At 48.7% G+C, this 24,478-nt stretch overlaps 1 protein-coding gene across 1 annotated transcript; it reads left to right on the top strand.

The window, feature by feature from the left end:
* Nucleotides 1-692: 692 nt before the first annotated feature.
* On the top strand, nt 693-24,478 carry LOC144124997 (uncharacterized). Its single transcript, XM_077658012.1, has 3 exons — nt 693-1,313; nt 16,293-16,592; nt 23,838-24,478. The coding sequence occupies exons 1-3, from the start codon at nt 732-734 to the stop codon at nt 24,234-24,236; spliced, it is 1,281 nt and encodes a 426-aa protein (XP_077514138.1). The 5' UTR covers nt 693-731; the 3' UTR covers nt 24,237-24,478.

Here is a 24,478-nt window from a genome sequence, read left to right as displayed (position 1 = left end):
CTGGCGAGCACCAAGGTCGATATAGTTGCACTTACACACAGGGCTCGTCAGCACACTACGCTCGGCCCACGAGTATACGAAATCTCAGCACGGTCCAAAACCACGCGGTCCTGCGAGGACCGCGTACACACGGTGGCAGCTAGTTTTGAGGTCAAAGCCGAGGAGAAGAGACGATGACCATGCCAGACGCAGAAACAAACACGATCGCCCGACAGCTGCCGGTGACCGGAAGCCATTCCCGGCCCACGAGAACGGATGTGCTCCTGCAGCCCATCAGTGCGACCGGCGACGACCTGTATACGGCGTTGTATGCGTTCGCCGCCGTGAAAACAAATAGACGGGACCACGGTCGACGACAACGAGCGTTGAGGAGGGCGTGTACCGCCGAGAACCATATGCCTAGAGCACACAGCCAACCCCGGGCTTCACAGGCCTCTCGAAGCAGCAGAGCCGCCGGCGCGCGCATACGCACGTGCTGGAAAGCGTGTAAAATAACGCGGTGCTTGCTTCTCTCGAACCGCGCGCTACGCTCCCTGAAAAAGCGGCCGGGGAGGAAGCGATAGAGCGCGAAGTTGGCGGGACCGCGCGCAACAAGGGCCGAAACTCGAGCCGGCCCTGGCGGTGGTCCACCGTAATCTGGCGCGGCGCCTCCAGCGCCGTGTACACACACTCACAGCGCACCGGTCCTATCAGTTCTAGCGCGCGGCAGCGGTCGCATCTTCCGAGAAAAGATGATGGCGGGGCCGCGCGCCGCCGCCCGGCTCGGTGCGTGCCGTCGAGTCCCCCCGGTGCTCCCATTGGTGCTGTTGCTGCTCTTGAACCCCTGGCAGCAAAAGGTCGGCTCGGTGTCCCTGGACCGGTACCTGCAGGACCCGCTGCCCGTGGCCGAGTTCAACGTCTCGACGCGCTCCTCGCTGGCGACGGTGCGCGGCCGCTTCTGGGACCTGCAGCTGCACGGGCTGTCGGCCACGAGACTCGAGCGGGCCACGGCCAACCTGACCGGCCAGACGGTCGAGGTGGCCACGCGCACCGACGTCGTCTCGCTGCAGGGACAGTACGTGCTGAACGGAGACTTCGCGTTCGTCGCGATCCGCGGCAACGGCACCTTCTGGATGAACGCCACCGACGCCGTGGCGTCGGCTAGCGCCGAGCTGGAGCGCGGACCCAAGGGCGGTCCCTGGGTGCGCGCCGTGAGGGCCAAGCTCGACGTGGGCGACATCCAGCTGCACATGGACAACCTGATGGGTGGCGGCCGCTGGTCCACCTTCAGCAACTCGCTGCTCAACCAGATCAGCGGAACCGTCTTCAAGCAGGTACGCATTTGACTACAGTCTTTGTCAAAAAAAAATGCAGCCCAAAAGAATTACTTCTAGGCTATACACTGTAGATTTCTGCCCCATGGAAGTCCCAAGCGAAAGAGAACCTCTCACGTCCGGGAGATTTAGAGCGTTGAAGATGCAAAATAAGCCACAATGCGTGGCTCAAAAGGAAACACGGGAGATTGTACATTTTTGACAAAGGCTGCGCATAAGTGGCGTTCCGCCAGGATCATCACTGCTGCATTTCAGTGAGCGTGTAGCTTCAGGTAGACAGTAGACCAACCTACCTAGCGATACTTCATTTTTCATTTATTTATTTACCACCACAATATACATGTGACAGGGTGTCCATAGTAAAAGCGCCCTCTTGGACCGCTTGACCTGGTCATGGACACCCGGCTGCGAACTTTGGCAACCAAAACAGTGGCACACTTTCAAATTATAATACAATATAATTACAATACAATGTTGCTAATAATCGCGACAGGTACTTCCCGTAAGGAAAATAAAATGACAAAAAAAAGCAATGAACAGTACAATACAGTCAATTTGTCTCACAAATTCAAGGCAGTGTCTGTAAATAAAAAATATTCTAAAAGCTTTCTGTGTGAGGTGGTTTTCAGGTTAATGTCATTGACACAAAGAGCATTTAGTAGACGCGGTAATATGTTTTCAAGTGCTTGGCAGCTATATGTTGTTCTGTATGTTTTAATATGCCACTGATCGACGTTTCTTGTGTTGTGTACTTTATAGCTTACTTCAATGCTGGACAGTTCATGAAGGAAGGACGTGTGATTATTAATTTCGCGCTTCAGAGCGTGGCTTAAGCGAAAGGTGTACAATTTAGTTAACGGAAGTATTTTGTATTTAGAAAAAAGTTCTTGTGTATGGAATGTTCTAGGAACATTTTCAATTATTCTCAGAAAATTTTTCTGTAATACGAGTAGCTTATTGATGATTTCTTGCGACGTTTTTCCCCAACACTAAATTGCTGTAATTGAGGCGAGAACTAAAGAGTGAATGATATATGGCCCCTCTCGTTTCTGTTCACGCTTACATGCTTTGTCAAAAATATGCTGACCGCAAATGCTGGACCATGCAGCTTAACTGGCCCATTTTGAATCGCCAGTGTTTAAGATCCCTCGAGGGTGAAGGGAGCCATTGTCCTCAATAAGAGTGCGCACTGCGTGGCTCATTAAAATACCCGGTGGCATCAATGGGTATTTTTTACAAACGTCCTTGTTCTCTGATAAAGCTGTGTGCATGGTATAGCTGTGTGTATGTTAAGATGCACAGCACAGAGCGCCTGAAATCTGTTAAATGATATGCCTGGTAGCGACGAGTCATCTGACTGAGCAAATACTCATAATAACCTCACGCTTGATATCCGCCTCTAGTTTCTAACGCACCAAGAAAGAAAGCGCTGCATTCGAATGCATCTTGATAATAAAAAGCGGCGGTCAACCGGAGTATATGATACGATCGTATCTCCGGTCGACCGCCAGTTCGCTGTGAAGGCATGCACACTGGTATACGGTCGCCAAGTCTCCGCGTGAGGAATTTAATGGTGCGATGTTTGGTTTGCTTTGTGCGCTTAACGTCCCAGAGCGACTTGAGCTGTAGCCGCGTTTGCATGAATGAGACAAAATGCGTCTTTAATCGATTTTTTTTTAGAGAAAGAGCAGGTTTCGGGAATTAAGAAAAGGCGTGACTCGTCCTTTATACTCTCTTCCTCGACGTTTTTTGCACTTTCCTTGAAAAAGTAGACTGAAGTCGACTTCTGTCGCAGTGATGTAAACGCGACTTATGAGGAACGCCAGGAGGGCTTCAGATAATTTCAACCACCTGAAGTTCTTTAACGTGCACTGACATCGCACAATACACGGGCCACTATAGCATTTCGCCTCCAACGAAATGCGACCGGAAAGGAAGCCGCGTCTTTCGAGTCAGCAGCCGAACGCCCAGTGAGCCACCGCGGTGACTAAATAGGTGAGATATGATCAAGGTTACGTCAACCACTCTTGTCCGGGTAGACTTCTAAGCAGTGAGGACGGAAATCAAGGTGTGGAATTGGACACAGGGTAAGATAACAGATTTTGCAATAGCAGTAGTACGGTAGTATCAGATAGTAGTGGTATAGTGGTGGTGACCGTAGTGGAGTGCGTAGAACTCGGAGTAGTTTTTCCATGTGATGCACGCGCAATTTGCAGTGACGTTGGCGCAGGCATTGACTCTCTCGATGCCCGCTATTCCTTTCTTGACAAATTTTGCCCCCCCCCCCCCCCCCCCCTTCCCCTTTAAATTCCCCGAAAACGGGAAAATTGTCCGAATGGAACCAGAACGCTGTACGGGCCTCTATGAGGCCTATAGGCCGGCCCAAGCCCGGCCCAGTCGCGCTGCTTCAAGCCCGGGCCCGCTACATTATCACTCTAGTGAGCCCGAGATCGTCCCGCCAAGAAGTCGCCGGCAAAGGCGCAGAATCGCAATGACGCTCCAAGTAATTGGTTTGGAAAGCACTAAAAGAAGAATAAGGTAGGTTCGCCCGCTCAGCTTTTTGAACAGTGATCTACTGGAGTCTTGGACCCCACCCACAATCCGCTCCGGTCTTCTTTTACACAATAAATGTTTATCAGAATCGTCTTTTCTTGGGCTAGTTGGTTTTTCATGCTGTGGGTGTTTGCAGCGCTGTGTTTCGTTCCCTTTTCTGTCCGTCCGTGTTTCGTGTGCGCTGCAAACACCCACAGCATAAATGTTTATCCTCTCTCTCCTCTGTGAGTATAGTACAGGACCGAAGTTTCGAGGTCCAAATGCAAATGGCTGCATACACGCCTATACCTCCAATTTTTTTTATCGCCAATTTTTTACAGCTAGGCGCACGAGATATTCAAGATTTGTTGAGCTACAACGCCGACGGCAATCGCGTTTTCGAAATTATAGAATCTAATGTGGCTCTTACAAATGGCTGCAGCTATAAATATAACCAAGCCCAGCTTTCTGGGACATCGCCGTTTAGTTCGGCAAACTATTACCACGGGCCTCATCATCCTGAACTCCTCCTTTTTTTTTACCCTTTCCTGCCTGCATAGCCACCGGCTCAAGATGGGAGCGGCTGGCCCCCTCCCTTGATGTGGTACATGTAAACAATGGGGTGTCGCCTCCGCGAGATACGCTAGGAAATACGATGCGCCACTGTCGTAGTCATGTAAACGCGGCTAGAGATCACACAAAATGGGAAGTCTCCAGCTTTCGCTGAGTGAGGTTGCGGCGCTACGGAGGCTTCATCGTCCAAGTTGAATCGCTCGCGTCTACATCGACAGGCGAGACAGCAGAGCGTGAACGGAGGCGGCAGTTCACTGCCGACGAAGTACGCGACCATCGCAACGCAGCGAAACTTGCGAAGCGAGTTGTTGCAGCGAAAGAACGTTCATCCCTAAGCCCGCTACAACAACTCAGCGACAAGCATTGCTCTTGCATAAAGCTGTGCACGGGTTTGGGCCGGCCCGTAGGCCGGGCTCAGGTCCTTCAGGCCGGGTTCAGGCCCTATGACCCGGGCTCGGGCCGGGCCAGGGTACATTTGTCTTGGACGGGCCAGCCGGGCTGATCGTGAGTACACGTACAGGCTACAGCCGTGGTCAAAAGTTTAGAGCCCAGTGGGTTTGTTTCTAAGACGTGTAGTGGGGTGGTGGTAGTGGTAGTGATTTATTTAAAATAACATAAAAGGAAGGTAAAAGATTTTTGCTAGCCCCGGCATCTGCCATCACGTGCGGCGGCACCTGAGCTGGGGCAGCGGAAAGAAGGATCGCAGGCAGGTGGGAGAAATGAAATAAAAGAGGTGAGGGGACAGGTGTAGTGGGGCTCCTGTGGCGTTTCGTGGAAGTCCGACCCCATTGGAGGGGCAGGATTGTAAGTCTTACCTTCAGGAGATTTGGAACTCTGGGAATGCATTACAAACCGCACAGTGTTACTCAGAACCAAACCCTCAGGGCTGTAAGGTGGAAAAAGGCTGTATCATATGCGGAAGTGAGAATATGGCCATGGTGCGCTGGGTGTCTCGCATGCACGGCAGGAAGTGCTTTGTGTCTAGACCATCCAGGAGGGAATGTGCAAGGAAGGGAGGAAAGTGCAAACGCGAACAAAAAGCAAACAAAAGCTAGTTGGGGCTGGAAGCGCATTTTCGGTTCCAGCAAGTGCCAACGTTGGGGTTGACAAGAGGAACACGTCACTGCCAGCGCAAGAGACATCGTTGTTTTCTCGCACCAGCGCCTCGGGAAAGGCCGATGACAGTCGAAGGGAGCGATGGGACGTTGTGTGGTGCCGTTCTCGGTAAGACGCTTCGCAACGCTACGCATCCAGTATGTTAATCTTACACCGTGACCGCAGCACCTACTGCCTTCTTCTTGTCCGTCTACCCTAACAGGCAGGAGCTACTCGCTTCGGTTCCGGCAGACGGACAATAGTCACGGGCAAGAGCCGAGGGGGGCCCCCACAACATGAATGGCGATAAAAAAATGCCACTGGCGCCTCCACTGCGGCTCGTACTCTGCCCGCACAGGCTTAGCTGTTGTGTTTCGCCGTGGTTGCTTGTCAGCGAAGTGAACACAGCACAAGCGTACATGCGCAGGCATTGCAGGGACGTTAGGAAAAACCCGACACAGGTGCGGCTTGTCTGGCGCGCAAAACATTTGGCTGCTGACGGCGTGGAGCGGCAGGTGCGACACGTACCGCAGCGGCTCTAATCGGGGAAAGAAAGGCACGGGGAGACATGCATGCGCTACGAGGTAACACGCATACCAAGAAAAATTCCGGCTTTTATCCTGTGCACGCTACTCGCGGATGCCAGCGTTTCAAAATGTTCGCAGTCAGTGGCCCCCGTTTTAAACCCGATTTCAGCACACACGCCGTCAACTAGGCACAAGAAAAAAGCAAGAATACAAAGTAGCAGTGGTGGTCTGCAGTGCGCATTTCGGTCCAGATGATTTATTTTCGAGCATTGCAGGTTATGGCAATAGTTTTTGCTAATGTAAATCGCGAACAAGCCCTCACGGAAATATTTTTCCCCGGCGATCGCTTGACAAGCGAGAGCCCTGCGGTGCCACAAATGCTGCGGATGTAGCTCCAGACAGACTCCGAATTTAGTGCGCATTCGGCTACTATTGATTTCAAGCGTTGCAGGAATTGAATCATGCAAGAAACATTCTTTTTAATTCTATTTCCTGAAAAGTACCTGCACGGTCAAGCGGGCTCTGCTGAAAAATGTTGCCTTCAAGGGCGGCTCACAATCTACGTCAATCAAGAGCACTGCCCACCAGTGGTACGCTACACGAAATAATTGGGGCACAAATGCGCACTCAAAACTTTCACAGGTTTGACAGTGCGAACCTTGATTATTCTGCAAATTTAAAGCTGCGCGCAAAAACGAGAACAGTTAAAAGAATACGACTACAGCGCATGCGCTGTCGTTTGTGAGCTGTACTGTCGTCCCTGTTTTCGCGCTGCTCTAAACTTTCACGATGAGCAACCGACTCGGCCACACTGCGATTTTAATTAACTTGATTATCCACTCCTTATTGAGCTTAAAATTAGACGGAATGTACACAGGTTTATCTCGCCTTTGACCGGACAGTTCAAGCACTGCAGTAGACTGAAAATGAGATTACTTTTACGATTTCCTGCCCACGTCGTGTGCTTTACAGGCCCGCTTGGGTGTTACGTTAGCGCGCTGACGTGGCTGTGTGAAACAAAAAAAAAAAACGCCACCCAAAACGCAGTAACATGCTAAAAGCGCTGCGCGACAGAAATAACTGAACAGAAATTAAGCGGAGACGACGGCCCAATACGGATGCCTTCCGCCGGTATCATGTCTCCGGCAGTACCGGAGGCTGCCGCGTGGCGGCGGCACTGTACGTGAAACTTGCGATACATTTATACAAGGCTATTTGCAGGAGAGAGTAAGGGCCAGTCGTTTGATTCTAGGAGAGGTTTCTAGTCCGGGACTAGAGTCACTAAATAAAGACTTATTTAGTGACTCTATCCGGGACCCCTGTGGCTTCCGTGGCAGCTCGGTCCCTATCGACGAGGGCTCTTTGGCTCTTTTAACGTAGAGCAGACGAGCAGGGCAGCCTCCCAGCCCTTCTCTGGTAGTTGAGGGGAAAGGGGGGTAAGCAGGGTTAGAGGGGCATGCCCACACCACGTGGCACACGTCCGAGAACGCGCATCCACAATGCGGGCACTTCCCGTTAAAAGCCGGATTAAAATATTGCGGCATTTCAAGGCACAGTACGGTGTTGGTATATAAGCGAAGCCAACGCGCGTCGCTTTTGGTTAGCCATTTCGCAGGGGATGAAAGCGGCTATGCTGTGTTTGATATAATTTAATAATTTATTTGCATGTGATAGCCGGATTAGAAGAGCAAACCTTTTGTCCATATACTCTTCTCCGCATATGAATGGTATTAAAAAATACAAATACACAAAAAATTATGGGCGCACCTAAGCAATCCTTATGGTGTGTAACTGCGAGAGTAGAGCTGTGCACGGGCCGCAATTTCGAGTCCACGCACGGCCCAGGCGCGGCCCTGGTCTCTGAGTTAAGGGCCGGGCCGACCTGCAAAGCGACGACGGCATTAAGAGAGATAATTTCAGGAAAATGAGTTAATTTCAATGACATTTAAATTTTGACCTCGCATTCCAGATGACAATTTGCGAATATATACGAGATACAACGCATATAAGTATAGAATTATCAATATTACGCCAGAAAAAGTCGTCCGTTGATGATGGCTTGAGGCGAGTATGGCGCTGCTGCATTACGAATCCGGCAGCGCTGAAATTTCCTTCGCTGCTTGAACTGGTGGCCGGAACGGCTAATACTTTCTTAGCGAGAATAGAAACGCTTGAAGTACGAAGGGAAGTGATAGGCGTGTTTTCGTAAGCCGCGGATGGCGTGCCACGACTGGCAGGCTTTTTGACTTGTCAGAGGATAAGCCAGCAAATAAGCGACAGCATGGCGCTCTCCTGCTAATTCCTATGCGGCGGCGACGTCCCTGCTTCTGCTATCGGCCATTCCAGCTCATATAGGTGGCGCGGCGGCAGTGCGACATGGCGGACGAGGCGGTGATGGCGCCGATGACAAGCGGCTTCTTGACGTTGTGGCACCTTTGGTGGGATTTTTAGTCTAGATAAGCAGCAGTAAATGATTCTTGGTAATTAATAAGATCATATGCTTGAGTTTGGCTGCATTAACTGCTCGAAATAAATTTTTATCTATATGAGCATGGAATCCCTAGTTCCCAAGTGCTGTGCGCGCAAAAACCCCGTTGGCGCTGAAACTTGCGAACTCAGCATAGTAAAGTGCGATAAACACTTCAAACTGTAATTTTTTGCGCGTTCATTTTCTTGTTTCGGCACTCAACCGAAAGCGCAAATAAACTACTTTAATGACCCAGACAGTCTGATGCTATATTTCGCGCCCACACGAGTGCGGCCCTTACTCGCGTAAATGCGGTATGTGTATTTATTGCGTGCTGATCCTATAAGGACACAACTGAAAAAAAAAAATCAGCGGTTGGTAACACATGGTCATGGTCAGCAGCGTGATATTACAACGCTTACCAATTACAACAGTGATCAAAATCAACTTTTTAGTGTTGGACTGTATCAAACAAGCCAGAAACGTCGAAATCCTTGAGCCTACAATTTCGACGCGTGATTTACTGCTTGTTTAGGTAAACAGAAAAGTTTTACCAGTGGCCCACATTTTCTCACGGAGGAATTTTGTTCGGTGGTCCTGAATGTGGGCGGAGCTTTGCAGCAGATTTAATTGTATCCGACTGTAGTCCGTCTGCAGCGTACGTTCCAGGGGGTCATTCAAGCTTTATAATACAGTCGAAATTAGCGCTCAAAATTTGTTTTTGACCAGCGGGGGAAAACGCTGTGATCGAGTGAGCAGACGACAGTAATAATAATAATAATTGGTTTTTGGGGAAAGGAAATGGCGCAGTATCTGTCTCATATATCGTTGGACACCTGAACCGCGCCGTAAGGGAAGGGATAAAGGAGGGAGTGAAAGACTACAGCTGCTAAGAAGCGTTTGCAATTATTCATCCACTTTATGCATTATATCTGAGGAATGAAGGTACAGTTGTGAACTTGTCATTCATATCGCTCTTTAGCAATCACGTCGTGGCCAGAAAGCCCTGTTTAATCTAGGCCAGAATGGACTGAAGCTTGATGAAAAATCTTTGCTGCAAACGTCGGCCTTAAAATATAGCCAATATATTCCATATCAGCTAAGTGTTTAATCTCTGCACTGCTTTCATGCAGCTGTAATAGGCTACGCTGGTAGCATGAACAAAACTCCCAATAGGAGTGCATTGACGACACTGTGTCGTGGCGTCAACATAGTACGTCGCTGATTAACAGACGGGTCATTGGGCTGAAACTCGTTACCAACCTGCAGAATGAACTTAATCACTGCTTTTTGAGCTCTTTACGTGTTTGCAGAAACAACATGCTTGCTGTTTGGAATGTTCGCACATTGTGGAATAACAGAATATGCTCATTTTTGACGCGTATGTTACGCTCCAAACCACTGCGATTGCACGCGCCGCGCAGAGCGATCACGTGCTCGCCGCTTCAGGAAGAGGCCGCGTGGCGCCGCCACCATCGCTGGAACGACCGATATTCGAGCCATAGCACAAACGAGGGCCTGAATATTTAAGACAGCCTCAAAAAACGCGGCGGAGCACAGTACAGGGTTAAGGTGTTTTAACAAGGCTGAGGTGTCCTAACAAGGTTAGCGCGGGCGCCGGATCATCTCTCGGGCAGCCATGTTGGATTACCAGTGGCGCCCCCATAGGCCATGCGCTCCAACGGCGCACTCAGCTGTGCATTGCGCTAGCTTTATGCGCGTGCCTTTTCTGCGCCATAGAATGCCCAACACTCGTTCCCTTCCTAGGTGCACCCAGAGCCGCCTCATAATTGCTGAGGTAGGAGCCAAATAACGAATGTCAGCTTTCAATAGACCTCTCCCGGCATATACGTCATCGGCGCACGTGTCTCTGGTCTGGCGGGCAAACCATGTGGCTTCTGACCGGGATCGAGGGGCATCAGGTGCTACTCATACCAAGGCGTATCTAATCGAGAGGCGGCGGGGGAAATGATCGACACGTGCAAAACCAGTCAGCGAACCGTCACCAATGAACCGTCTGCGCAGCGCGGTGGCCTAAAGGCGGAACCGCATGGCGCGATTTCAGGCGCGATTGACGCGCGGATGGTGGGACGCGTGCGTCATTTTGACGCGTGCCCAGTATGATCCGTCACGAAATCGCGCCGCCGCGTGCTCCTACTCGGAGGAGAAAAAAACGCCTCGCGCGGCGCGTCAGGGGCGCGTCCGCCAATCAGATTTCAAGTAAGTCACGTGGTATTTGGTCACGTGGCATTTTTGGTTTTTGGTTTTGCCACTAGATGGCCCTACTCTCTGCGCATCTCGACGGAACCTCTTCGGCGCATTTTTTTTTCGCTCTGCAGAACCGGCGCACACGTGAAAAACACGTGCTACTGTTTCGTGCGCGCATCGTGTTCATTGAAAATGGAGAAAGCAGTCTTCAACGAGGCCCTTATCACGGAAGTGGAGAGGCGTCGAGTCCTGTGGGATATACGCGACCGCCTCTTCTGCTCTGTAGTAAGCGCCCGACACTCCATTTTCTATGTCGAGTTGTAAACAAGCAGCGGCCTCTTGGCATGCAGAAAGTACATAGTCGCAGTTTCGCACACACTCTTCCTGCTTGAAATTAAGCTTGATAAATATACTTCAGAAAAAAAATGTCGCTGTGTAATTACACTAAGATTATTTCTGTTGCAGTGTTGTGTAAGTTTAAGGGCATATTACATATGCGGTAGCAGGGACAATTCATGTCGTTGGGAGTTACGTTGTCTGGCAACCCGGAAAACGCGCCGCGAAGGCGCCGCTCCCCTTTTTTCGTGCGGGTGCTCGCGCGTTGACGGCAACGCGGGCGTCCACCGCGCGTCGCGTTTTTCGCTCGCGGAAAACGCGCCATGCGGTTCCGCCTTAACACTGCGAGGAATGTGACCACCGAATTGACTTTGACGGCATTATTGTACTGGTAACCGAAGCTAACCCGCGCAGGAGGCTTCTGCTGGAGTCGTGGCACATACAACAGACACGAAGGAATGTTAATCGCTCCATGGGGACACTTCCTTCGTCTTGCAGCCATGGTTTGCGGCCATTGACCCGGAGGTATTCAACACGAGGGCTTAATAAGCCAAGCTGCGCCTCGCCCGTAGTCACACCGTGAAGAAGGGACCGAGCCGGTCCCGAAACGTCGTGTTTTTCAAAAATTAACCTGGTTGGCGTCAGTCATCTTTCTACTAAAACCAGTGAAGAAGCAAAAGTGGACGATCTTGCCAATCAGGCCTTGCTCCTTTGACGTCACGCTCTTTAGACCAGGGAGAGGTCTCTTTTTATTGCCTATCCTAACGAATGTGTTAGTGGGGGCACGTCTAGTTTTCATTCTTTTAACAATCGCAACATAGTATTTGTATTGGCCTGGGAAGGTCACTTTAGTGGTTCTTTATTTTTCTTCCCAATATATATAGCGTATGTCCCTTAACATCCTTTGATCTGGCTTTTCGCAATCAATTTATTATTGTTTCAATTGAATTTTGAGCAGGAAGGTGAATCGTAAAAGCAAGCCGTTTGCGATAACGCAACTAATATCCTACCCTATCCTATAAAATAATAACCTATTTTTTTAAATTATTACAGCACAGCCTCAAGAGTACAGATGCAAACGCTCCTCAAAAGAGGCCCTCAAGCCAACGGCGTCAGCCGATTGCCATGACCGCACGGCTAATCCTGCTAATCCACGGTTAATCATCTTGTACCTGCCGACCCCATGGGTTGCCACTGTAGGAGGTGCGGGGGGTTTAACCGCGACACCATGACAATGGGCCGCCGCCATTCGCCAGACGCTATATACTTACTTATCATTTCTACCTACCATTATGAACTGCTTCCTTGTCGAGGCCTATATAAAAGCGCTTTTTCGTAGGACAGAAGTGGACAAAACTAGATTCGCCACTTCGTTCGCAAAAATGAAACAAAGTTTGTGGTATCTTGTGGTATCTTTGGTAGTTTTGTACCTTAAAAGCGAAGCCTCATTTCTGCAGTTAGGATCCTATCTGCAGATAAGATCCCGGCCATACATGCATATATATGACAGAATTATGAAGGAAAGAACGCCAAAAAAGAAGTCGCCTACAGCTGTTGTAATAAAAGTACGAATAGTTATAATGCCTGAAATTCTAGGTCTTGAAACTAGCATTTTTTTTTAAAAATCGGCCAAGAAAAGAAAAAGGTTCTGAACTCAGGTTAGAACCCTAAGTCAAAACCCCAGTCACCATATTCCGACAACGCTACGAGTCACTAATTTCAAAGCATCACAGGTGGACGCGACAGTAACAACCTGACCTTCTTACAAGATGCCTTCTGCTTCTAGACTTATAATTCTATATTGGTTATATTCGATATGGCTCTATATTGTATATGGCGCAGTGGTTATGGCACTCGGCTGCTGACCCGTAAGACGCGGGTTCGATCTCGGCCACGGCGGTCGAATTTCGATGCAGGCGAAATTCTAGAGGCCCGTGAACTGTGCGATGTCAGTGCATGTTAAAGCAACCTAGGTGGTCGAAATTATCCGGAGCTCTTCACTACGGCGTCCCTCATAGCCTGAGTCGCTTTGGGACGTTAAAACCCCATAAACCATATTATGCCCGACGGCATCTACTAAGCTGAATAGCTTCATATTATTTCTGAGTAAATTTATCAGATTTGCTTACATCAGCATTAAGAGATTAAACTCAAACACATATCCGAAAATACTTTTGCATTCAAGCGACCTAGCTCTCATAGCCTATTCTATCATGGTCACACACGCAAATAAACATTTTGCATACTAGAACAGGGCTGACAATTCACAAAGTTACTCCGCGACAAGCATATTATGAACACCGACGAGTACTTTTTGCAGCTTCGTTAATTTGCATCGTAATAACCTTATTTAAAACTCCGGTTCACGCACTAGATTCGAACTCTCGCATGCATGTGTTCTTTTCTATAAGGCACAAGTCACCTGATCAAATTATAAACATCAAAATGGACGCAAATTCATCACTCCGAATCATTTCTGCAGCATAACTAGCTACCACGCGCCATCATCACATTTTAGGCAATGCCAGGTTTCTGATGAAAAGGTCTCAGGAAGCTTCTTGATCAAAGGTATATAATATGTATATGTCAGATCGCCACACACTATATTAAACAACCTTTGTTAGGGTACCTAAAATCGGGGAAACATTTTCGATATCTATCTGTGAAGAAATGGGCAAAATTTGGCCCCCTCCCATAGGCAGCATCGTATAATATTCAAATGCGCTGGGAAGCTCGTGTATTAATAGCACAAAACCGAAACCTAGAAAATTGTTCAGCTAAGTGTATATTATATAAATCCTCGAGACAATTTTCGTAGGTGCTTTTGTTCATGTTTTACGATTTTTTGTACCCCTTCCCATTCAGTTACGCGCCCTGTCGCCGTCACTACCGGCAGATGGCGCAAGTAGTACATGTCCCGAAAAGCTGGGCATGTTCAACCATGCCTAACTACAATGCTTTAAAAACTTAACCGGTGGAATTAGTTGATCTGCTGATTAACCTGTTTTCTGGTGTCTTCCAACAATGGTACTAAAAGCAAAAGATTACAGTCACTGACCAAGTCAAAGTAATAACAAATTGACGTTTCGGAACCCGTACGGGTTCCTTGTTCACAATGAGGCTAAAATGGCAGTGGTCGAAACTTAAATACCTAGAATATGACGTAATGACTGTATGTACACGGGTGGCATCGTCCCTTCCTTCCGGTTCATAGTATCAGGTGTCGTCTGGATGAATGATGACTCAAGCAAAAGCCGTGCCGTCAGGTTCCGCTCTTTGGAAAGAATTGCGGCGTTGTCCCAGGCGATATCATGCGTTTTTTCGTGCGCGTGCTCGGCAATCGCATTGGAAGCCACTTTGTGGTTATCAACATCGCGCTGATGCTCTTTCAATCTTCTGGGGAACTTTCCCGTTTCGCCTATGTAAACGTGGTTACAATCACCGCATGGGATTCGGTAGACAACGCCGGGAAAGCGGTTATCTGGCAGGGGGTCCTTGACATTCACCAGCATACTTCGAAGTTTGCTGGAAGGCACGTGTCCGATGCGCAAGTTATATTTGGCGAAAATACGGGATAAAGCTTCGCTTATACCCCGTACATACGGAATTCCAGCAGTGGCGGTGAAAACCTTACGACTGGAAGAGCTCGGTTGCAAAATACTTTTCTCGATCCTTTTCACAAAATGGTTGGGATAGCCGTTGGACGAAAGTTCTTGGCGTATCATTTGGAGTTCAGCTTGCAAATCTTCCTTTTCTTTGCAGATTCGTGTCGCACGCCTCATCAAAGATGACACAACGGATCTTTTGTGAGCAATCGGGTGATTCGAATTAAAGTCTAAGTACTTTCCTGTGTGCGTAGGTTTCCGGTATACTTTGAAGGAGAGTCCATCGCCCTTGCGTTGTACTAATACGTCGAGGAACGGGAGAATGCCTTGTTGCTCATATTCGACCGTGAACTGTACTAACATGCCGCAAAAGCCATCTTTATATTATAATTGGTTTTGGGGGGGGGGGGGGGGGAAGGAAATGGCGCAGTATCTGTCTCATATATCATTGGACACCTGAACCGCGCCGTAAGGGAAGGGTAAAGGAGGGAGTGAAAGAAGAAAAGAAGATCTCAAAACGACTATTTCTAAAATTATCGCAGCAGACGCCAGTTACTTAAAAAAGTGTAATATCTGTAGCTAGCTTATTAACTAAGCTTTTTACTCAACACAGTCTTGCGGCTAGTGGTAATGGCAAGATCGTAGCCGTTACCACTATCATTTAAAACGGAGAAAATTTGTCTTCTAAAGGCTTATTGCGCGCGGAAATCCGGTGCCTTAGTTCCGCTTCTTTCGCTTTCAAAATGACGGCCACTCAGGTGGAGGTGACTATTAAAAAATGTAGTGCTTGACGTGGTGCAATAATGCAGGCAGTTCAAATTGGGCGCTGTACGCCCTACAACGCGTCAGCAGCGGGCGCTGTGTTTGCCTGGGGCTTCCTGCGCGTCTCATGCGCTTCGTTTCGGTTTTGTGCGAAAAAAATCACGAATTTCCTCGCGCTGCAAAGCTTTAGGTAACAACTTTTTCTAAAAAAAAAAACAATATAGCATCGTCTTGTCCGTGGCTAAGAACTCATAAGTGGTACTAACGACCAGGCCGTGTTAAATATAATTTAATTAGTTACTATTAGTTAATTAGCTAGGGAATCAGTATGATTTTTAAAAGAAGTACGTCCGCCGCGGCTGAGAGTGCGCACTTGAAAATAATTTATACTTTAAACAACATTTTTTTCAGGAAATTTTGAAAGTGTTCTTGAAACACCCGCGGCGTTGGTACTCTGGATCATGAGGACAGGATGAATGTACCGTTGCTCGACTGGCTCTTGGGCCATATATATATGAACTGCACCTAGAGGCGGCGTGGGTGGGGGCCACAGCTGTGCGCCTCTCACTGTCCCACGATTAATATATTGCTTGCACAATTCTGCTAACACATCGTTGCGATGTGGTCTACATACAGGCCAATGCGCTTCTGGAATTTCTTCCTTCGGAACTGCTGAAACATGTGGGGTTAACTGCACTCAGGTTGTCATATAAGAATCCATTAGTAGGCTTTCGTATTTGGCGCCTCGAGCAGGCCGCACATGATTTATAATAGCTCTTTGAATATATACACGCTTGCCGGTCACGCGCTCTCATCACCAGCACTCACCAGCGCATGCAAATGTATACGTGCCCGCTCTGGTTGTCGCGCCCAGGCCGAGCAGTCCCTGCGCGGTGAGATTGAGGAGACTCTTCGCCGTCGCGTGAACGAGGAGCTGTCTCGCGTGCCGGTCGACCTGACGGCGGCGCGCTCCGAGCGGCTGGTGGACGCCCTGCTGGAGAGCACGGCCGAGCAGCTGCGGCCCGTCGACCCGTACGCGCTGCCGGACCAGGCGCGCGCCTTCGACCAGGACCTGCTCCTGCTGCGCGTCCAGGGGGAGATGCGGCTGCAGGACGGCCTGCTGCACGGACTGTCCACCTTACGGCGCACGGGAGACGTGCTCGCCTTCTACCAGGTACGTATATATACGCAACAAGAACAATCGGAAAAAAAACTTGCCACGCACCTCTCTGTCCTCATTTCCCAGCAGCAGTGACTTTAGATTGGTCTGCTTGTCTTGGTCATGTGTTCCTCCTAATGTAACTTGTATATATATATGGTTTGGTTTGGTTTATGGCGGTTTAACGTCCCAATGCGACTCAGGCTATGAGAGACGCCGCAGTGAAGGGCTCCGGAAATTTCGACCACCTGGGGTTCTTTAACGTGCACTGACATCACACAGTACAGGGGCCTCTAGAATTTCGCCTCCATCGAAATCCGATGGAGGCATCGATCCGAAATATATATATATATATATATATATATATATATATATATATATATATATATATATATATATATATATATATATATATATATAAATATATATATATATATATATATATATATATATATATATATATATATATATATATATATATATATATATATATATATATATATATATATATATATATATATATATATCGGATCGATGAAACTCCCACCTTACAGAAGGTGTTGCACTGACCACATTGGAGCAACCAGCGCACAGAGAAACAGAGCACAATATTAGAGAAGACGACAGTGCAGAGCGCTGGATTGTCAACTGTATCATTTCTGTTATATATATATATATATATATATATATATATATATATATATATATATATAACAGAAATGATACAGTTGACAATCCAGCGCATATATATATATATATATATATATATATATATATATATATATATATATATATATATATATATATATATATATATATATATATATAACAGAAATGATACAGTTGACAATCCAGCGCTCTGCACTGTCGTCTTCTCTAATATTGTGCTCCGTTTCTCTGTGCGCTGGTTGCTCCAATGTGGTGAGTGCAAGACCTTCTGTAAGGTGCGAGTTTCAACACCCATGTGCAGCATAGGCGAAAAAAAGAGGAACTTTTCTCGCTTTGCTTATTTCATAGAATCTTTCATATTTGTCCCAAACTTGTTATCGTACAAATTCATCCGCCTTCGTACATCTCACCACGACTAGGCCACTCAAAGAAGGTCGGAATTGCTCCGTTCAGGACAAAAACGTATACAGTGACTCCTTCAGTCCCCATATACCTCTAAGGACTGAAACCACCTCCCCGGACCCATTGCCAGCACTGAAGACGTTCATTATTTTTGAACCGCATTACGTCCAACATTGTTACCCCCCCCCCCCCCTCCCCCCCTTTGTTCCGAAGTCCCTGGCTAGTATTGAGCCTCGCCTGGCTGGGAGCTCCTTGTTTTCCTGTTCGTGGCTCGCTTGTCTTGTCCGCGTTTCATTTCTTGCTAATAGTACATGATAAGCACGGAGCCCTTACTGAAAATTCCTTACGAAAGTTTTGCTTGCGTTTTTAAAGGTTTCGCAACGAAAAAAAAAGTTGGGGTGGTCGCTCCCTGAGAGCAGCGATATTATACCTTGAGGAGGCCACAGCCTGTAGGGTTGGACGCAATCCTCAACCCGTGGCCCTGCTAATAAAATACAAACAAATCAACAAAGCATCTCAAACACGTCCCACGAGGCGAGTGTAGCCCTTTCCATGTGAGGGTCTCCCCCTTCCGCTTCTCTGCCGCGCGTCCTCGTCCCTCGCTTGCCGCTAGTGCTGCCCACGTGTGCTATACTGCTGACGGCGGGCACTCCGTGCCTAATCGCTAGCGTGGGTGACTGGGGCACAATGGGAACGGAAATGGGGAAGTCTTGCTTACTTCTCGGCGTCCTGCACGCTTCCGCTGGTCTGGGGATTCCACGAAGGCCACTGCTAAGTGACTCGGAGGAGCGGGTTCGTCAGGATGGGTCGCACGTGCTTCTCGCGGCGGATGCTTCACCAAAGCCGTGGGCTATTGTCACTGCCTTCGCGCCGACTCGCTGTTCGACAGCAAAACGGCGTCGTGGGCCCCTTCGCGGCCCGCACGGATTTTCTTTTCGAGGAATGCACCGACGAGCAGAAAGCGCGGTGCCTGTCTCAGCGATGACCTGGCGGGGCACATCCGCCGCATACCAAGGTTAACAGATGCAGACTTTAAAGAGGCTTCAAGATTGCCGCCGCGCTAAAGGTCCTTACTGCGAAACTGCTGCACTCAATTACGCCGACTTGGCGCTTTCGTGCTGACAAGACACTTTTTTCATGTGGTAGCATTACAAGGCGCATTTGTACGTACGTGTCTGAAGCCTGCTTTGCGGCACGTGGCCCACCTGCCCACAGGGTTGAGGCATGCACACCTTGCCGGCTTTCACCTGGGTGAAGCCTTTAAGATAAATGCGTTCAGCGTGAGGGCACTTAGGTCAAAAGCATTTGGGGTAAATACCTTCAAGGTAAATGCCTTCCGTGCAAAAATCTTTAGTTCGAAGGCCTTCAGGCAAAATTCCTTTAATACGTAAGAACCCTAAGTGTCCACCATAACTAGTGCTGCTGCACGATATACCGCGCTTAGTCATGCTAAGCCATGTGCTTTCTTTTTTTTTTTTTGCTTCTCAGCTCATAGTGTACTGGGTGGCACAGCAACAACTTAAGCCTGAACTACTCAACGCATTTCGACCGAATCACACCGTTGTTTATATATGGCGTGCAGAACCGACTGAAACACGTGTTCGCTGGATGCCCGCCCACAAAGCTTGTGGTGCCGCTCCAGTCGTGAGTGGCAGTGCGATTAACACTATGGCGCGCTCGCGGTACCTCGGTGCCAACATCACCGCAACGGCGCTCAGTATCGATAGGGTGCCTGTCGAAGTACCCCAGTGCTCACAACAGCACACCACCGTGACGAAGTACAGGGAGTTGTCAAGCTGGCGTAAGCGAGCGTCCCTTCAAGAGCTCCAGTGCAATCGCCATGTTCAGCGACTGACTGTGGGCGGCCCTTCGGGTGCCTCGTCGCACTACGGTGACAGCGAGTGACATTTCGTCGCACTACGGTGACATTTCAGCTATAGCGCTGAAATTCGCTGCATGTTTGACAGCCACCTCGTAATTTTTTTTTGTTCCACCAAATCTAAGATAACAAAGATATTACGCTCAGGTATTTTTTTACTCCGGGTTTACGCTCTCCGACTTGGGGAGGCCACTTTTTTTTTAACATTCCAATGTGATGAATTTTTTTAGTTGACAGAAATTATTTAAACGTTCAGTCGGCTATATTAGAGTTCACAATGGATTCGCAGAAATGAGGCCCAACACTGATGCGGTCGATCCGACATCTGTTGCTGCATGCCACTTCATTGGCCCGTAGGCGTGTGGAAAGCCTGGAATCGTCCTTCCTTTTTGTTTCTTTAGAGCCACAACATGCGGCTTGTCGGGTAATTCAGAACCAAATGATCAGACTTTAGTCGGATACAACTCAAGAACGCAGCGGCTTTTCCCCGTCAAACCCCTTCCAACCAATGGCGTCGGCCGATTCTCATGAGCCTGCTAGCCTGACAATGCAGAAAGTGGTTAGCCCCCCCCCCCCCCCCCACCCCCGGACTTCCTCCATGGTCGGGGGGGGGGGGGGGGAGCGTGGATGTCCGGGTAATTATCCCCTCTCCGTAGCTAGACAGAAGTCGCGCTCCTGCTTTCGCAGAAAGCAGTGCGGATTAATCCGGAAATCGCTGTCAATGCGCGGCTAGCAGTGTTGGCGGTAACACGTTACTTTTTTCGGTAAATTAATAACGTGCTCGTTATCATTTCGGAACTGTAACGGGTAACGTACTTACGTTACCATTTTTCGGTAATGCGAGGTGTCACGTTACTAGTTACTTCTTGTTCCAACTGTCCCCCACTTCGCCCCCTTTAAAAAAAAAAGACGCAGAGCACCTAAATTGATGTTGCAAATAAACAAAATGTGAAGGTGCTCTCGACGACCCTTGTTGCGGCTCGCATGCATGCCAGAAAGCACCTGCCCTTGATAACGCACCCACTAAAAGAAAGACAGAATACCCAAAAGCACGAAACACGTGCACAAACACGCAATCACAGACTTGCCTTCGCCTACCTTCCCCTCCCAAACCACTCACATACACAACTCTCTAAAGAGTGGAAGCATGCCGAGCATTTTGGAAGATCACATTTTTCAGAATTACTGTAAATTTGTTGAGAGTTCAGCGATGTTTTCTTTGCGAAGTTAGAATTGATGATGAAGGGTCATTTTGTGTTTAATGTCACATTCGGAAAATGGCTTCACCATGTGCCACAAATTTAGAAGCCATCACATGTAACTCTACAGGCAACTTTAGGCCACTATAGCATTGCTAATCTCCTGCACCTTTGTGCAAAGTATTCTCGTTCAATCACGATTTCGCACGAAATCATTGTTTGGGCTAGAAGTTTTATGTGAAATGTGAGCTTTATAAAATTGTTATAATGAGTTCTTAAGGCGAAGACGCACTAATTAAAATTAGTGGCCATTAAGTAATGTCAAAATAACGTGCGGTACTTTTTTTGGGTAACGGTAACGCGTTACCTTTTTTTTTGTAGGTAGCATATAGGGCGGTAACGCGTTCCTTTCTGTTTAGCTTAACGAGGAACGTATTTAGTTACTTTTTTTCGGTAACGCCTACAACACTTGCGGCTAGTCGCTGGTCCGCGGTCTCTCAGGAGATTGGAGAGGATGAGGGAATGGGTGGGACATGGATGTGGGCATTCCGGGCTGTAGCGATAGAGTGAGGTGGCAGTGGCTCCGCAATTGTTACGGAGGGAAGTGGAAAGGGTGTAACAAATGGGAAAACTGAGGAGATGGGAATGACTGGGTTGGAAGGTGTCACCAGTGCGTGCTTTCTAAGTGGTGTATACATGGCAAAATTACTTTTTAACAGTAATTAAATTAATACTAATTGCTTTCCTAGAAATTTCGCAAAAGTAACAAAATTACTTTACAAATTACCACTCTCAAAAATTGTAATGACAACGCATAAGTGGTGAAAATTAGAAGCGTAAAAAGTTGCGCTTTTGGTCATAATTCCTACAAAGTTTTCAGATTTCTTTGTCACTGAGCTTCAAAGTGGGCGTCGGAAATTTTGCCCCTCTTTGAATGACGAACGGTAGCGTTAGTCCATTGAAGAGCGTTTGACGTAAATGACGTCGTCGCTTGCTTAATATGGTCCAGCCGTCTTAAGAATGTGCATCCACGGCTTGTTCACGCTCACCCTCCCAGAAAGGGGCGCAGTCTTCCGCTGTTTTCTGGAGGCACGTTGGCGGACATAGACTTAAAATAAACTCTGCCAACCAACTTTCCCAACCAAAAACTTTAATTTGAAACCTAATGTTTCGAAGCCGACCGGCTCCTTCATCAGGGGTGACTGACGGCAGCAGTAGTAGTAGTAAGCGGGCGAATAGAATAGGAAAGGAAAAAAGCACGGGCCTGTGACTGATGAGTTGTCACCACCATGCACTGCCGGCGTTCGGAAAAGTAGGTAGAGGAGGAGAGGAAGGGGAGAAAGAGAGTATGGCAGTAGCTTGCGTCTTTAAGTATGCATGGAGGGGAGCAGGAGGCCAAAAGAACGAAAGCTGTGATGCGAAATGCGTGAGGGAGGGGTGGGTGGGTTAAGGCTGTGAGCACGGTGTAAGAATAACGTGGCTGTGAGTCGCGTCGCACTGTGGGGAGGCGGTCAAGGGCGACTTTTCTTCTTTGAGTTGCAGAGTGAAGTCCCTGCGCATATACTGCTGACAGGTTTTCCTTTTGTGCGGTTGATGTTGTTCAGGCTAGTTTGGATGTGCCAGGATTCGAGTAGGAGTCTTTTCTGGCAACTTGTTTCGGTTCCGAGTATGCTGGTTTCGCCGCCCTAACCACTGAGCCACCGCGGCGGGGCATTATTATTATTTCGTCGAAGTTTATTGTGTGTCTTTGGAATGTTCAGTTACAGGACTGTGCTTTCTTGCATAGTTGCGGAAGTCGCTTTTATGTTGCCGAAATCTTTCTTAGAGATTTTTGGTTTCGCCGATGTATATTGCGTCGCAGTCGGCGCAAGGAATTTTGTAGATAATGCCTTGGGCTCCTTCTTTCCGTGGCCGGTCTTTGGGAACAGGTAGGCAAAGCGCAACAGTGTTTGCAGGTTTGTAGGCAACCTGGAGACCCCCTTTTCTCAGGATTCGGGACCTTCGAAACTATCGCTGAGCCCAGTGCTGGAAGATGCGCAGCTGCGCGCGCCGCTTCGCTGGAGTGCTGGCTGTTGCTGGTCGCGCGTTTTTCTTGCTTTGCAGACGTTAAAACCCGCAAACGTGAGGCCAAAGCATGGGCGATATAAAGGTGGAGCACAGACTCTTTATTCAGCAAAAGTAATTTTGCTGGTAATTAATAACTTTCCCCTGAATTTACTGCTCCAAATTAATTTATTACATTACTAAATTACTAGGCCAGAAAAGTAATGAACTATGTTGCAAACTACTGAGAAAAGTAATTGCATTACAGTAATTTAATTACTGCATGTAGTGTGGAGTGAGATGGAGGGTATATGATGCGGATTTGCCTGTAGTTCTGTTTGATGGTGCATACGGTAGTCGAAGGGCTCGTTTTGGGTGTCAGCATATGGTTGTGGGTTGGGGAGGCCATACACCAGCGCCCGAACGCTAAGTTGGCGGACAGACGCATGAACACTCTTAATTAAGGGGATGCCCTCATGTCCAGGGCCCTGTATAATCATGATTTGTTGCTGTGGTGCTGGTACGCAATATAATATGCGGGCTAAAGATTAAGGAACGGTGCCTTATGGAATAGTATATGCTATCTGGAGGTGTGTACAGATTGTCTTGTGGTCCGTGAGCAGGGTGCAGATGTGTGTTATATACATGGATATGGTCAGGCATTCGGCTTCTGTGATGTTCGTGGCTCTCAAAGCTGCTGCTCCTTGAGTAGTGCCGGTGTCCAGGTGTTGGTTTGTAAGGTTTGGGGTTGCAGTTGCCTTGTGCTGCATAGTTCTGTGAGGTATACGACCCGCGTGCTTTCCTGCGACCTTTGAGGTAGTCTGGGTTTAAGTTTCTGGGTGTGTGGTTTCAGCTGTAGGTTGCTTTGTAGGTGAGGATTGTTAGCTCCCACTGACGCAGCTGTCGCTCAATAACGCAGCTGCAGATGCCCCTCAAAGGAGCCCCTCGGACCAATTTCGTCGGCCCATTTTCATGACGTCGCGGTCAATCGCATGAGGGACACTTTCCGCTGAGTCCTTGAGTTGTATCCGAGCTTACATGCGTGGCCACTCTCGCTCCTTTCGACAGAACGGCACGCTGCTTCTGGAGGCGGACGTGGGCTTCGCCAACCTGACCGGCAGCTGGCGCTGGTGGGCGCAGCTGCTGGGCGGGGGACCCTCGGGTGACGCCTCGCTGGCCGTCCAGGGTCTGTCGCTGCATCTGCGCCTGGCGCTGCCCATCCAGCAGGGGGCAGAAGCAGAGGGCGCTGTGCTGGGGCCAGCGCGGCTCGAGGCCCTCGAGTTGCGCAGCGTGGGACAGGTGTGGCTGGACCTGGGAGGCCTGGGCGCCTTCGACTTCCTGCTTGAGGCCCTGGTCAACCTGGTCACCAACGTGTTCAAGTGGTCCATCGCCGAGGCGGCCCTCGGGGCCGTCGCCGAGGCACTCAAGAAGGAGATCGCCGCCTTGCCGCCCTTTGAGCTGCACTAGCTATACATACGCATGACGTTCCGAAGAAAAGCGAGTCGCCGCGTAACGCCGCGGATGCTGGACTATTTGGCGCTGAAACGAGTGGAAGCCCGAGCTTTCACTGTGGGCCTGCAGCAATCCAGGCCTGTGCATGCAAACAATGGACCGATGTGTGCACGGTCAGCTCAAACGATCTGCGGATTGTTTTGTTTTCACCCGCGCTTAACGCGTACACAGAATAATAATAATAAAAAGGTAGGACT

This window comes from Amblyomma americanum, chromosome 3 (genome assembly GCF_052857255.1).
Source record: "Amblyomma americanum isolate KBUSLIRL-KWMA chromosome 3, ASM5285725v1, whole genome shotgun sequence".
NCBI classification, from domain to species: Eukaryota; Metazoa; Arthropoda; class Arachnida; order Ixodida; family Ixodidae; genus Amblyomma; species Amblyomma americanum.
Note: the sequence above shows the minus strand (reverse complement) of the source record. Positions and strands in the feature narration are given on the sequence as shown.